Source organism: Galeopterus variegatus, unplaced genomic scaffold (assembly GCF_000696425.1).
Source record: "Galeopterus variegatus unplaced genomic scaffold, G_variegatus-3.0.2 Scaffold788, whole genome shotgun sequence".
In the NCBI taxonomy this organism is placed as follows: domain Eukaryota; kingdom Metazoa; phylum Chordata; class Mammalia; order Dermoptera; family Cynocephalidae; genus Galeopterus; species Galeopterus variegatus.
This window is the reverse complement of record NW_007726899.1, coordinates 23,364-38,520: the sequence shown is the minus strand read 5'-3', so window position 1 is coordinate 38,520 and position 15,157 is coordinate 23,364. Positions and strand designations below refer to the sequence as shown.

Genomic DNA, 15,157 nt, shown 5'->3' with positions numbered 1-15,157 from the left:
TCTCTGTTACTGACCTAGCTGGGCTCGTAACCATTGTGGGGGTTGGCCTGCCGTGCTGGCAGCTGGAACAGATCTGTCCTCTTGATTTACAGGCTGAGTGACTGATAATGGGTCCTCCAGATGGGTCTTGTCTGGCCAGGGACTGAGGGAGAGACATGTCTCGCCAGTCTGGGCTCCTGCTCAGTGCACCCCAGGGCAACTATTGGCTCTACTGCATCCCCGGGCCTCATCTACAGAAGAATAACAGCAGAGTCATAACTGTCTGCTGGCCGGGCAGGGCCTCATGACCCCATTGTGGCTCTCTGATTCTGTCCCAGATGGAGGTGATGTTAAGATTTGCTTCTTAAACTACCAGCAGCCTCAGGCACAGCCTGTTTCCTCAGGCCACTGCCTCCCCTAAAGCCCAGCTGGTGAGAGATGTGGGCGCAAGCTCTCCAGCTGGCAGCACCGGTGTTTGATCCTGGTGCCCAGGGTCCCTGAATGGCAGCAGCTCGTTCAGGCTGATACCTGGCTTTTGCGATTGTACAGCCAGCCAGGGCAGACTTTGTCTCTTATTTCTTATGTCCTGTTGAGAGAATCTCTGCATGTGCCTGTTTTCAAACCCTGCATGGAATTGTTTTGCCACTAATTGTCTTGTGTAACCTCAAGCAAGTCCTGTTCCCTTTGTGGGCCTCAGTTATCCCACCAGTAAAACACTTGATGCTTTACTAATCTATAGCATCTAAGTAGGTTTAGGGGAAAAGGAGCACTACCTGGGGAGGAAGGTATGGGAGGGAGGCTCCTGGGTAGTGAGGAGGCTCCATCAGCAGCTTCCTGGGGATGCCCATCTATTCCAGGGTATTAGTGGCTGTGGTTCTGTTGATGCCTGAGAATTGTCAGTTCACTTGGCATCCTGAAGGCCTTCATCTATGCTGCTGTCTTCTCCTAAAGAGAGCTGGAACACTGAACACGTGCAGAGGGCTGCTTCTGACAGGCCCTGCCTCTGTGTACCCTGAATGCTGGTGTCTGCAGTGTGGGACCCTGGGTGCTTTCCCCAGGACAGACGCAGCATGTGTTCCACCCATCTGTCTCTCCTCAGGGCCTGGCCCACTCCTTTCCCATCCCTCCAGGAAAGCATGCGCTGGAGAAGCCAGGCCTGAGCAGAACAGGGCTTGCATGCCATCTTTGCCAATCACAAGCCACATCCATGTGTGCTGACCCAACTGCTGCCCATTTTACAGATGGCACCTTCGGAAGGCACTGTGACGCAGATAGGACTCCTCTCCCAAGACATCCACCGCCTTACGGTAGGACTCTGACCCCCTCCCCACAGTAGGACTGGTACCAGGGAGGCCCAGTGAGTTTGGTGTGGGTGCACCAGGCCTGGGGGAGAGCAAAAGACAGTGCCAGGTGCTGGGCCATCCCTAAGGCAGAAGGCAGCCCAGGGACTGGTACCAGGGAGGCCCAGTGAGTTTGGTGTGGGTGCACCAGGCCTGGGGGAGAGCAAAGGACAGTGCCAGGTGCTGGGCCATCCCTAAGGCAGAAGGCAGCCCAGCGGGGGCCTTCTCTGTTGGTCTGTTGCTGGGCCTTGCCATTAAGTGCATCAGGCAAGCTCATGAACTTTTAGCTAAAGCCAGGTAGAGCATGCTAGGTCTCAGGTCCTCTTCCCAGTCTCTGAGCTGGTGAGGGAACCAAGCTGCTCTGGGTTACCTGTCTAGTCAGTCCAAAGCCCAGGCCTCATCTCTGGCCTGGCGGACACTGTTCTGCAATCTCAGCCCACGAGACTTGCATTTTCTATCATGCCTCTGACTTTGTAGATATAAAAGGCATGCCCAAAGAGGACAGTCATACCATGGGGAGGCAACTTGGTCTCAGGGGATGAGGAATAGCTTTGGAGTGAGGAAGACCTGGTTCAAGTCTTTTACTGGCTCTGGGACTTTGAATGTGTCATTCTCTCTCAGAGCCTGGCTTAGTTATCTATAAAGCAGGGCTGTTAATATCCTCCTTGCAAGGATTATAGGCAGACTTGAGCTGGTAGTAAAAGACCAGCCACAAACCACAGATTTGTTTTTGCACCCCATAATTCCCAGGACTCTTTAGTTCCTGGATATCCCACCACTGAGCTCATTGGCTGTAGTGTCTATCCACAGTGTACTTTGCTTGCTGATCTACTGAGGCACATTTAGAAGACTGCATCCAAGAACAAGACAGGAGAGTCTCCCTGATCCAAGCAGGATTACTTTTATTCATCTTTTCTTGGCTCACACACTCAAATGAATCCATCCAACCTTACCCTTATGATTTCTAATAGGCCTTTGGTGGCCTTGAAAGACCAACTTTACCTCTAAGATGAGCATTTTATTTTTATCTTAATAGTATTGTCTATTCTGACCTTATACTGAGAGTCTCTGAGACACCATAAACATACAGGACACTGGTGTCAGATGTAGACCATATCCAGTGCCCCTCTGCTTTCCACATGGCTGCTGCAGGGCAGCCTTGACCCAGACCCTGTTAATCTGCCCCTTCGGCTGTGTACTTGCAGACTATGCTGAGCCAGGACAAGCTGCTGAATGACTCTCGCCTGGCTGCTCCTGACTCTGATGACTGGAGATGACTCTTCATGGCTGAGAACACTAGAGGCACGTGCGGGGGCCCTCAGTCTTTGCTTCAGCAGAGAGCTAGTGCACAGCCATCTGCAGAGCCTGATCGGGGCTGGTGGGACAACTTGACATAGGTGCTTGCAGGAGCAAAGCAGAGCTGTGGGACACACGTCCAGGAGGTGGTCCCAGCATCCCTGTGTGATTTCAACTGTGCTGCACTCTTTGCAGCAGCTTTTATACCTTTTGTACTTTTATACACAGACTGCAGACCACTTTTGTCAGGAGGGCAGTGAGAGATCAGCACAGAGACTCAGTGGCTCATGCTGTTCCTGGTGACAGCCAGGAGGCTCTTACACCAAAGGGGAAGAGCTGTTAGTTCATAAAACCTCTGCTGAAAAAAAAAATTTCTGAAAAAATGTTCTGATATTCTGTAGTTACCTGAATTGAGTGAAATGATTATTGGGAACTCCCTCTGGGGCTGCTTCTCAGGAGCAGTCTTTCCAGTCTCAGGTCTGGTGGTATGAGGGTATTTAGGGTGAGAGCAGGGAAAGAGTGATGAGACTCCTTCCCACCGCCCTTGCTGCCCTCATCTACACTGGGTATCTGCTGGGCCTCCAGCACCTGAGCAGAAATGTCCCCCAGGACCCTCTCCCTCCACCCAAGCTGACCCAGAGAGCACACACAGTCTCTAGTCTCTAGTCTCCAAAGCCTCTGCCTCACCGTCCTTAAGTGTAATATCTGACTCAACAGCTCCCCCCAGTGGAAGGCCTTTGGATACCCCAAACTCGATATGTTTCCACCTCAACTCACCATCTCCCCACGGGAGCCTGTTCCCTCTCTGGTGTCTCCCGCCTCAGTGAGAGGCCCCACAGAGCCCCCAGTCATACAGTCCACTCCCCAACTATCCCCTTCCTTCCTCTCATTCCCCTCCACCTCCACCACTCTAGTTCAGGCCTCATCTCCCATCTGATACTGCAGCTGGTTTCCTACTTGGTCCTCACCTTTCCCGTTGGTCCCCTCCATCCCCAGGGTGACCTGCCCTAAGCACTGGTTTACTCCTGTCACCTTTCGGCTCAGAACTCCTCAGTTACAGAATGACCACAGAGGAGCATCCCAGGCCCTTCGCATCTTCAGCCTTCATGTACTCACGCTTTAGTCTTTGCTCCCTCCGGGTCTTTGCTCAGGACCTTCCCTCACTGTGGAATGCATTTTCTCCTCATCCCCTTCATGAGGCCAAATCTTGGCTGCCAAGGCCCAGAACAGATACTACCTCTTCCAGGAAGCTTTCCCTCATGTTCCTCTTGGAGGTCAACTGTCCCTCAGAGCCATCTACTGCTAAACCTGAGCTCTCCTTGAAGTTACGTGCCGTCTTACCATCCCCACCCTCAACCCAAATTGGCTGAGCACCTGCTGTGGGCTGGCTCTCACACAGATAGGAGAAGGACCCAATCCTGGTGCTCAGATTGCTCAGGCGATCTATGCTGCTAAGTTCCCCGTCCACCCACTCCTCCACACATGCGTGCCGTGCACGTTCCATGCCTGAGCTAAGGAGGGGCTACAGACAGGCATGAATGCCAAGGTCCCTACCTGAAGGTAGTTACATTCTAGGGGTTGAGTACAGACCTGTTTCAAACAAGAGTGTGCTGAAAGTTACAGATGCTCCAGTAGAAGTGTCTGCAGCCCAGAAGAGTGTGTTGTCAATTTTAATGATGGTTTGGGGAAGAGTCTGAAAAGGCTACATGGAAGAGGTGAGACTTGAATTTTGAAAGATGAATCATGCTTCCCCAGGTATGCCAGAGGGAAAGGGCACTCCAGGCAGATGCACCTGAAACAGCCCAGCACATCCTAAGAATTTCCAAAAGTCAGTAAGACTAGAGAAGGGTTTCTCAGCCTCTGCACTGTTATAATTCTTTGCGATGGAGGCTGTCCTGTGGGCTGTAGGATGTTTATTAAGCAGCATCTTTGGTCTTTACCCTCTAGGTGCCAGTAGCACTCCCCCTCTAGTCATCTAAGGCAGGCTTCCAACTTTTTCTGTAAGGGGTCAGTCAGTTCATATTGTAGGCTTTGAGGGCCACATAGACTGTCACAGCCGCTCATCTCTGACTTTGTAGGACAAAAGCAGGGGTTTCTCAATCTCAGCACTACTGAGATTTGAGGCCAGATAATTCTTTGTTTTGAGGAATTGTCCTGTGCATTGTAGGATGTTTACAACATTCCTGGCCCTACCCACTAGATGCTGGTAGTAACACCACCCCCAGTCATGAGAATCAAAAATATCTCCAGACATTGCCAAATGTCGCCGGGGGGGGGGGGGGGCAAAATCACCCCCAGTTGAGAACCACTGGGCTAGAGAATGGGGTCAGAGTAGGAGGGCTAGAGAAGGAATTGTCTGATGAAGTTAGCAGGGGCCAAATCAAGAAAGGTCTTGTAAGTCAGGCCCCTGGAATATGTCCTGGAGGTGGCCAGGGTGGGGACTACAGTGAAAGCAGTGAAGGGTTTAAAGGAGGTGACAAGCATGGTCAGATTTGCATGTATGAGAAAATCCGAGGGCAGGGTCTTATTGTGAAGGCCAGCGGAGTATCTTTCCATGAGTAGGGGATTCACTGAGGATGGGCTGAACAGGTGGATGGATGAAAGCTAGCCACCCCTCCCTCCACCTCATAGTCCCTCTGAGACTATCCCTGTGTTTGGCCACCCTGGGGCAAGACACAGCAGTACTTCTGAGAGCTTCCTAGAGCCATGGCCTCTCCTCTCCTCCTGTCTTCCCATCCCTCTATCTCTCACACACATCCACATCAGTCACTCCAAGTTACAGCTGTTGCTGTTATGCCAGTTTTTGTGAAAAGGGGGGTGACTTGGAATTAAACAGACCCAGGTTTAAAGCCAGCTATGCCAACTGCTGGCTGAAGAGATGAGAAACTTAGTCTATGGGCCTCAATCTCCTAACTATAACACGGAGAACAAAATCCTCAGAGTCTCTGGCTCATTATAAGATTATATGAACTAGTGTAGAAGCGGCTCTACCCACTGACGTAACACAGAGCAGCATGTTCATGGCGGCCACGAACAGCAGATGGCGATGGTGGTCACTTGCACCGTTTGGGTTTAGTGATACAAAGGATTTAAGGTGTAGCTTCTGGAACATAACTTTACAAGTTGAGAAGCTTCTGTATGTGACCACCCCTACCCTGGCCCCTAATGCCAGGAGACAGCCTAGCATTGAGAGGATGCTAAAAAAATGCACTCCTTGCCTCCCTCTGTTGTACGAAGTGCAGGGAGTCTAGAAAGAAATCCCTGAGCCCACCTACCCTGTGAATTTACTTTCCTGACGTGTGTGTTTTTAACACCATTTCTAGGGTCTCTCACAAGAGAAGAGTACATTTGAAGGGTCCTAAGCCCTCTAGTAGGTTTGACCTTAAAAGCAGAACACCGGAGAGGAGAGTTCAAGCAAGGTTATTGGTAGTTGACGTGACCCCATTAGGATCCTTCTTAAATTCTGCTCTTGCACTTTTATCAGTTCTGACCCACCATGGGCACACAGGAGCCACGTCCCATGCAGGTCCAGTGCAGGCCTCCTGACTGCCCAGTGGGTCCCCACAGAGCCACACTTCATGGGCGCCCTGCTTTGTACTTAAGTTTATTTCACCAAACCAAGGAGAAAGAGACTGAAATGGAGCTCCTTCCAGCCTCCAAGCAAGGAGGCCTCAGAAGCCACTTTGCCTCCAGCCCTTTGAACCCTTCTTAGGCTCACACCCAAAGGAGGGGAACACCAGTGTATGTTCCCCAGAGGTGTGTGACAAGGCACTTCTGAAAACAGTTTAACATGGTGAAGCCAAACTCAGATGAAAGTGGCCAGGCGAATTTGCTAAGAACATGGGAGGTGTTAGTAGATGAAAATCATGTCGTTGGTATAACCCAGCTTCTCCAGATTCGGGCAAGCAGCTGACTGGATCAGGGGTGGGGGGCCACACACCAGGATGAGCGTGGACTTCCCAGGAGGAGGGAGATGTTCCTTGATCATGTCCGCAGTAACATAGCCTGAGCTGTACTTCCAGCCTGAAATGAAGCAGACAGACAAACACTGTGGATAAGTCCCTGACCCCTGACCCCAGGCCTCCTGCCCACCCTCCCTCAAGCCAGGGAGAGGGAGGTACAGCTTCTACACAAAGGCTTAGAAGTCTCTGCATGAGTATTCCCTACAGAAAGCCTGAGAAATAGAGGATATGGGAGTCTCAGCCCTCTGCAGAATTTACCCCAGATTCCAGGCCCACTGCTTGGGGCTCTGAGGCCCCCACTAGTGCCTGCCTGCTGTAAGCACTGACGAAGATGAACTCCACAGGGAGGTGTACCAGGGTGTGGTGTGAACTGCCACACTGAGCTGGAGTTGTCCCGCTGTGAGTGGTGTGGTGGGTGTGGTGTTTGTGGAACCACTCAGAACAGCTCGATCAGGTGGCGCCCTCTGCTGAGCAGGGAGCTGTATGACACAGGTACAGCTCAGCGCAGTGTGGGAGATGCGCATCAGGCATGATGGCTGTGCGGTGCTGGCTGGGGCTCAGCCTGTGAGAACTGCTGTCCAGGTGAGGTGGGTGTTGAGGGGGGAGGGGGCTGTGAGCAGTGGCCACATTAGATGCATGTGTGTGATGGCTGTATGGATGGGTGTTCAGAGTAGCACAGTGGCTCAGTGTCCCTCTTGATGTTCAGTGCAGTGTGTGGAGTGCTGCTGAGATGTGGGACACCTGCCCTGATTGCCCTTACAAGCAGGTCATCCCATATCCTCTCTCCCTCAAATCTCTGCATTTCCCATGTAGAGCCACAGCCCAAGACCTCACCCCCAGGCCCAGTCCAAAAAAACAAAACAATACTAAAAAACAGAGACCACTGTTTGAGGTGGGTCAAGAGCTGGAGCTGACCACGGTGGGTGAGGGCAACAGGGGTCTTACCAACAGGAGGTCTGTCCAGGGTGTACCACAGGATGAACTGGTCTGGGTGAGTCCTAGCAGTCTCTTCAAGCTCCTTTCTCAACAAGATATCCTCCTCTGTCTAGAAAAGAAGCAATATTAGCAAAGCCCCTGCAGGGACATCCTGCTTGTTCCCCAGACTTAGTATATTGGTCAGCACACTCTTGCCCAAGCTGCTACCACTCTAGCTTGATTGCTTGCCACTGACTCCCAGGGAAAACAGGAGTTCTACTGCTGCTTCTACAGATCAAACCCTCTCCTTTGTGCACGGAGTTGTTGGGAGGGTGTGGGTCCCTGCAGAGCTGCAGTGCCTGCCTCCAACTGGAAGGACCGTGGCCCAGCACTGGCTGGGGTGGCTTCACTCAGAGGTCCCAGCCCCATTGCCAGCATCCACACTGAGCTCCAGGAACAGCAAACTCAATTGTAAGGAATGTATGGGGCAAAGGAAGTCATATGGTAGAACAGCACTGGAGACCTACAGGAGAGGAAAACAGTCTAGAGCCTTGTGGGGAAAAGGGAGACAAAGCCAAAAATAACTTGTCACAGGCTCAGAGACAGTGCACAGAAGACCCGGATCTCAAAATTCTTCATGACACTTGTCCCAGTAATGCCACTTCTGGGATTCTGTTGAAGAAAATACCTAAAAGTAATCAATCCTAGGCAAAATTATTCATCACCATATCATACGTGTGAAAACTAAAGCAACCTGAATGTAGGAGAATATTTAGCAAATTATGGAGCAATTGCATATGGACGATGATGAAAATATTTGGAAAACATTTAATGGTAAGAAAATGCCTGCATGGTGATGCTGAATGAAAAAAGCAAAACTATATATATTTATACATACACACACAAGGGTACTTCAAAAAGTTCATGGAAAGATTTGTATTTTCCATTTTTTCATGAACTTTTTGAAGTACCCTCCTATACACACATATTTATAATTGTAAATATATAGGATACATAGAAAAAAGATAAAGTAAAAATATTTATATTTTTCTGTATTTTCTAAAATTTCTACTGCAGGCATCTATGATTTTATACTCACAAAAACATAGAAATACGTATTAAGAAGGGAAGAAAAGCTCAGTGCTCAGGGTTGGCTGGGGAGACTGAAGAATTAAACAAAAACAAACAAAAACTGGGCCTGAATTCCGCTGCTCCAGCTGCCTGGCCCTCACTGAACCCGCTTAGACTCCCACAGCTGCAGGCACGCCTGCAGTGCAAGCTCAGTCAATAGGGAGGAATGAAAGCAGAGCCCCAGCTCAGCAAACATTCCATCCTACCACTGCAAGCTCAGGGCTGACTCAGCAGAACTGACCTGGTTGGCAAAGATGAGGGACATCTTGGTCCTGTCACTGGGGTCCTTGGTGATGTGGCGAATGAGCTGCAGCATGGGTGTAATGCCTGGAACACAGGTAGCAGCCAGGCCAGCTTTCTCCCTGTCTCTGATGCCCACAGACCCTGGCCCACAGCAGCTTAATAGTTTTCCTTGGCCCCAGTTATGCTTTTTGTGCTTCTGTCCCCAAAACTCAAAGTGGGGAACAGCCCTTCATTTGGGTTTTCCTTTCTATCACAATACTAAGTCCAAAGCCCTTTTTTGTTTTCATATGGCAAGATGGAAAGAGCATTCTCAGCTCTTAAATATCCTCATTTATAAAACAGAATTAATGACGAGTAAATGTGATCATGTTAAAAGTACCTATTATGGTGCCTGGAACATTGTATGTCTCCTTAAGGGTTTGTTCTCTTCCTTCAGTTCTTCATTTTCAAGGGATGAGTAGAGTCAGGCTTGAAACAGATCCAGGAGCTCTTGGAAGACCATGGGCGGCCTGAGTAGGCTGGGCCTCCAGTCTGACTTGAGAGGCTCCCCATGGCTCCTGGGCAGCCACCATGTTGGTTATGGGGAGCAGGGCACAGGGGATCAGTTTCAGGACCTGTCACTGACTCCTCGTTCCCACCTACCACAGCTAGAGGAGGACTCTCTCATGTCATCCCTTCTAGGATCAAATGACTCCAAAGTCAGAATGGTCTCAGTGTTCATTTTCTGGACAAGGCCCCCAAAAGCCTCTTACCTGTGCCCCCAGCAATCATTCCCAGGTGATCGACCAGTTTTTTTTTAGGCTCGCTCGTTTTGTCTGGTCTGACTCCAAGATTCCCTGGAAACACAAAGACTGCTTCTTACTAATGCAGCTTTGCCTGAGAGACTGAAAAATGGCTTCCCTTGGGACTCCCAGGAGGTAAGTCCACCTAAGGGATTGGCTGCACCATTTTAAACCAGAGAAACAGGCCAGGGTGGCCTCCTCAGCCAGCCCTGGTGCACCAGTGCACAAAGTTGGTATACAGCCTGGGCCTCAGGAAGTGGCCGGGCCTTTTCTTCTGAGGAAAGAGAGAGGCAAGCTAAAGTTCATATGGAGCCACAAAGCACATTCTCACCACGGCACTGAATCGGTGGGTAAATGATGAACATGTGAGTAAACAAACAAGTGCGGACACCATCCATCCATCCATTTTTCAATACTATCAGGCACCTTTCATGTATAGGACATTGTGCTGGAGATACAGTGATGGAGAAACACCAGATCACTTCCCTACTTTAATGAAGCTTATAGTCATGTGAAGTGGGTGTATGAAAGGTGATAGGTGTGGTTATAAATGAATTTGTGTGTGAATGAATGAATGAACAGTTTAAGGACAAGCCCATGTGACAAATCTGAGAAGTGTTCCAGAACAATGGAACCACTGTAGGAATCTTTTTCCTCCCAGCTGGAGGCCCAGCGTGAATGCCCCAGTACCTGGCCCATGGTAGAACAGGCGCCCAATTGGCCCTCGAAAAAGAATGGTGTCCCCAATTTTCATGTTCTCCAAGTACTGAGTCATCTTCCCCCCTTCTGGATAATGGGGGTTTACATTTTTGAAGTAGATCTGAAAAACAAGGCAGCATAGTTTTCATACTTCCAGACCTAAGGCCACTGCCACACACAACTAGAAGATGCATTTGCCACTGGAAGCCCTGCAGAGAAAATGGTCTGCTCTCACAGCTGCTATAAGCAATTCCTATAGACACCACAAGCTAACTGTAGCTTCACTGCTAAGTGACACTGCTGAAAAGCCCTGTCCAGAGTGGTGTCCCCTCAGAGTAAAAGCACTGCACCTCCACCCAGCCACCCTCAATCGGCTTGGGAACATGAGGCAGCTGGACATGGCTGGCATCACTTACCTTTATAATTAAGTCCACAAAGCCTTGGTCATCATCACTGGAGACGGGCGTGTAAGCCCTGACCACCATCTCACCACCAATTCTGGCCAGGAGTTGGACATAGTTACCTACAAAAAAGGCATCAAATGTTAAGTCTGAGCATGGCCAGCCTGAACAGGATGCAGGAATCCGGTTAAGGACTGAGCTTCAGTGAGGGGGGCAAATATTGCAGTAGGATGTAAGATGAGGAGGGGACAGGCAGGAAAGCAGCCCAAATCCAGCATGCCTGGATCTTAGGCCTGCAGTCAACACTCTCTGTACTAACCTCAGCAAGTCACTTCACCTCTCTCGGTTTTGGTCTCTTTATCTGTAAAATGGGTATGATATACCTGTCCAGCTGCAATCACAGCCTAAGTGCTTTGTGCAGCAGGAAGAGCTAAAGTTGGAGGGTTAGTATTAAAAAATTACAGAAAAATACATTGACTTCACAAACTCATTTCTTCCTAAACTGGATGTGTCACTGGGGCCTATGAATAAATCACAGTGATCCCATCTGTATCCTGGTGCCAGGCACAGAGCAGGCCTGGGCTCACAGATACTGCAGGGCCCCAGGATTTGGACACCCATGGACCGAATGAAGCAATAGCATTGTCTTCCTGGCCCACAGTTCTGCTGAGGGGCAACAGTGAGGTTCTGAACCATGTAATTCTGCCCCTGAAGAGTAGAATTCAGTAGACCAGGTGTGGCCAAAGACCTATGGACCATGATTACACCCCAGTGTCAGATGATGGGCTGAGCCACTCAGACTTCTGTTGGATTTAAAATGGGAAGCTCAGTGAGAAGGCAATTAGAGGTGAAGGCAGGACCTACAAGATCCAGGGGCAAGAGAGCTCTGTGCCAGTGTCCAAGGGAGTAGAAACCAAGTGTGCACAAGGAATTAGTTGACAAATGAAGGAAGATGCAACACAGATGCAGCTAGAAACAGATCTAGGGAGACAGAGAGAGAAGAGGAGGAGGAAGGAAAAGAGGAAAATGAGGTAGAGTAGGGGCTAGAGGGACTGGTCCTTGAAGTTGTTTCAGGAGCATAAGCCAAAGTCTTTGAGGAGGCCTTGAAGCCTGAGATGCAAACTCTCTGGGCTAAGACAGAACAGGCTTAATGACTCTGGCCATGGCTTGGCTGGGCACCATGGATACTCAGGAGTAAATGCCTAAGGCAACTTCCTTCGGAGAACTATCCTGAAACTGGAAACCTGGAAAGGATATTTCAGATGCAGCCAATCTGTGCTTGGCCTGGCCGTGTCCCAGAAAAAGCAGCTGCCCTGCTGGTCCCTCGGCCCCATCTCTAATTGGCTTCACTTCAGCCGGGCCGGGAAGTGTCAGCAATCTCTGAGTCTTCATATCAGACTTTCCTGAAAGCCTCAAAATTACCTAGTCCCACTAACTCTGCACTGCCTACACCAGGGCTGAGGAGAGAGTGAGTCAAGGCAATTTCTAAAAAATTCTATTTCTCAAAGTTTTTCTTTCTTTTAGGCTTCCTGCAAGGACTGGCCTGAGAGGCCAGGCAGGGGGCTGGAAGGCAGCATGACACTGAGCTGTCCTGCATGGAGAGGAAGGGAGCAGCAAGGAAGCTCAGGAGCCCAGCTAGCTGTCCAAGGTGTAATTTCATCACCTGCGAGAGGTGAGGTCAAGGGTTTGTCCTATGCAGATAAGACAAGTAGGCCATGGATTAGGCTCTCCACCAGGCAGGCAGGTAAGCAGCACTAGCGGTGTGTACAAACCTCTGGATCCCTGGGCCCTGGGCTAGCAGAAGTTTTCCACCTCACTAAGAGTGACTCAGCTGTCTAGTGATGTTACAGGCTGGAAATGGGGTAATTCAGCACTGCAGGACTGCTAGGGCTGGTATCCATAATGAGTGCCTCCTTGTGGAAGTCTGAAGCCCCTGCAGAGAATACCCACACATTCTAGACCTTGCTCCTGACAGTAGGTGAACATCAGTTCCTCCCATCCCTCCCGTGGGCATAATACTTTGCAGTTTTTGAATTTTCACACCCATCAATCACTTTATCCTCACAACTCAAATGAGGTAGTCAGACAGGCCTGGGAAATCCCATTTCATGGACTGAAGCTTACAGAAGTTGAGGGACCTGCCTAAGGTTGCCCAGCGAGGAGCTTGTGATGAGATCCTAGCCTTTCTGACACTAGGCTCACTTCTTCTCAGTGCTCATTGATGTACCACTTTTGTATCAGCCCAAGTGGAACAATGAAGAAAGGGAATGCACTGTCCCCAAGTCCATCTCTCTATCTCCCCAAGCTCATATGGCTTGGGAAGAGTTATCAGGGCACCTCTGCGCTTCGGGAGGTTGGAAACCTGTGTTTCTTTTCTTTTTTTTTTTTTTCTTTTTTTTCCTTTTTTGTCTTTTTTCATGACCGGCAACGGATCGCAACCCTCAATGTCGCACCCGCACTGGACCGGGACCGGCAACGGGATCGCAACCCTCGGCCTTGCTCCCGCACCTCGCTCAGCCAGTGAGCGGCCGGTCTGCATGTGGGATCTGAACCCTCGGCGGGAGCGCCTCCGCGCTCTCAAACGGCGCACTGTAGCAGTGCGCCACCGGGCCGGCCCGGAAACCTGTGTTTCTGATAGGAGCAGAGTGCCTCGCTCACAAAGGCCCCAGTCCTGGTGAGGACCCCAAACCCTGCTCACCTACAGGAAGCCCTAAGATGTGATCCGGCGAGGGCAGTCCAAAGCGGAACCTCCGGGTGTTGTGGGTGATGTGCTAATAAAACAAAACAAAGGCAGTCTATCAGCTTACTAGAAGCCTTACTGGGCAGCTCAGATGCCTGGGGAAAAAGCTCCGCTTGGCTCTATCCCAGCCAAACAAACAAGGGCGGGGACTGACTGCTCTGCCTTCCCTGTCAGCATATTCCCCATCGCTCTTGTTCTTCTCTTTCACCCACCAACAGGGGAGGGGAAGGTCTGACCTGTTACCTCTTTCTCAATCAAGGGCAGTGGGTACGTGGCTTCAGGATCTTGTAAGGTGATAAGGCGTCTCCTTCTGGAGTTCATGCTCTTCAGGGCCATCAGGAGCAGTGTGACACCAATGACGCTGATGGTGAGGAGCAGGGACGGGTCCTGGAAAACACAATGTGAGCACAACACCTCAGATCTTGCCTGCCCTGGGCAGGGCAGCTCTCAGGCACAACACACCCTCTCCACACCCACTGCATGGAAGCTGGGCTATGCCTGAAAGAGGCAAAGGGAAAGGTACTAACACGGAAGGCAGACTGGGCCTGAGGTACACCAGAGGGTAGGGAGCTGTCAGCTGCAGATCACACAGGCGGGATAATTCAGGCCCCCTGCACCAGGCCAGACACATGACCTACGAGTGCTAATGTCACCAAGCTCCTCCTGCCCATCTGCCTTTATCCCGGCTACAGCCAAGGGTGCAAACGGTGGGAGTGCCCTCCTTGGCTGGAAGGGGTGATGTCATTACTTCTAACGCACAATCTGGAATGAAGGCCTCAGTCCCCAAGCACAGAACGATATAAGGGGATGGGCGGCCTCCTGCCAAGGTGTTTGTGACTGACTGCATACCTGGTTGCAGTCCGGCTAGGGAAGGCTGGGGGTGAGGTGAGTAGATCTGACGAGGGGGTGCTCCATGACCTTAAGGCCTCCGCACGTACCATCCCCCTCCAGGGGGGGTTAGGGAGGCCTGACACTNTGGGGTAATTCAGCACTGCAGGACTGCTAGGGCTGGTATCCATAATGAGTGCCTCCTTGTGTAAGTCTGAAGCCCCTGCAGAGAATACCCACAAATTCTAGACCTTGCTCCTGACAGTAGGTGAACATCAATTCCTCCCATCCCTCCCACGGGCATAATACTTTGCAGTTTTTGAATTTTCACACCCATCAATCACTTTATCCTCACAACTNGCTTCGACTGCTTGCTGGCCCTGAGCGGGGTCCTCCTTGTTCCTTACTGTCACACGGCCCCCCCTGCATCCTGGCCCTGTCCCTGCACGCTTGATGCATCCTTGACCGAGGACTCTATCTCCCCAGCCTGTTTAAACGGTGGTACTTGAGTGACTGGGAGGACGGGGATGCTGGTAAAAGAAATAGAAACTCGAGACTGTTCCGAGAGCACGTGCATGTATTCATGCCACACGCCTCACGAGCTCCTGCGCTGCGGCCCGGGGCCGGGTACTTGTGGTGGGGCTGAAGCGGGGGGTCTAACAGGAAGGACATTTACTCAAAGCGCTCATCCTTCAGAGGCAGGAACCCCGCCCTGAGCAGCTGGGAGGCAGAAAGACAGGCACAGGCGGTTACAGGGGTTCTTCACACTGCGTTCGGGAGCCTTGGCTCCCCTCCCACCCTTTGCCGGTGGAGAATGTAAATCCCTGCCTCCTGGGCCTGA

The 15,157-nt window shown here is 50.9% G+C and overlaps 1 protein-coding gene across 2 annotated transcripts; it reads right to left on the bottom strand.

Annotated features, from left to right (window-relative positions):
* Positions 1-6,200: 6,200 nt before the first annotated feature.
* Positions 6,201-14,384, bottom strand: LOC103590260 (NADH-cytochrome b5 reductase 2). Of its 2 annotated transcripts, XM_008572464.1 has the most exons (9): positions 14,338-14,384; positions 13,732-13,875; positions 13,447-13,519; positions 10,764-10,870; positions 10,339-10,468; positions 9,619-9,702; positions 8,865-8,950; positions 7,523-7,622; positions 6,201-6,638 (listed from the first exon to the last, which is right to left on the bottom strand). In XM_008572464.1, the coding sequence occupies exons 2-9, from the start codon at positions 13,822-13,824 to the stop codon at positions 6,466-6,468; spliced, it is 846 nt and encodes a 281-aa protein (XP_008570686.1). In that variant the 5' UTR covers positions 13,825-13,875; positions 14,338-14,384; the 3' UTR covers positions 6,201-6,465. The 2 variants fall into 2 exon arrangements, with proteins under 2 accessions (XP_008570686.1, XP_008570685.1); XM_008572463.1 differs by lacking the exon at positions 14,338-14,384 and having other exon boundaries at positions 9,619-9,717; positions 13,732-13,830.
* Between the last annotated feature and the right edge of the window lie 773 nt (positions 14,385-15,157).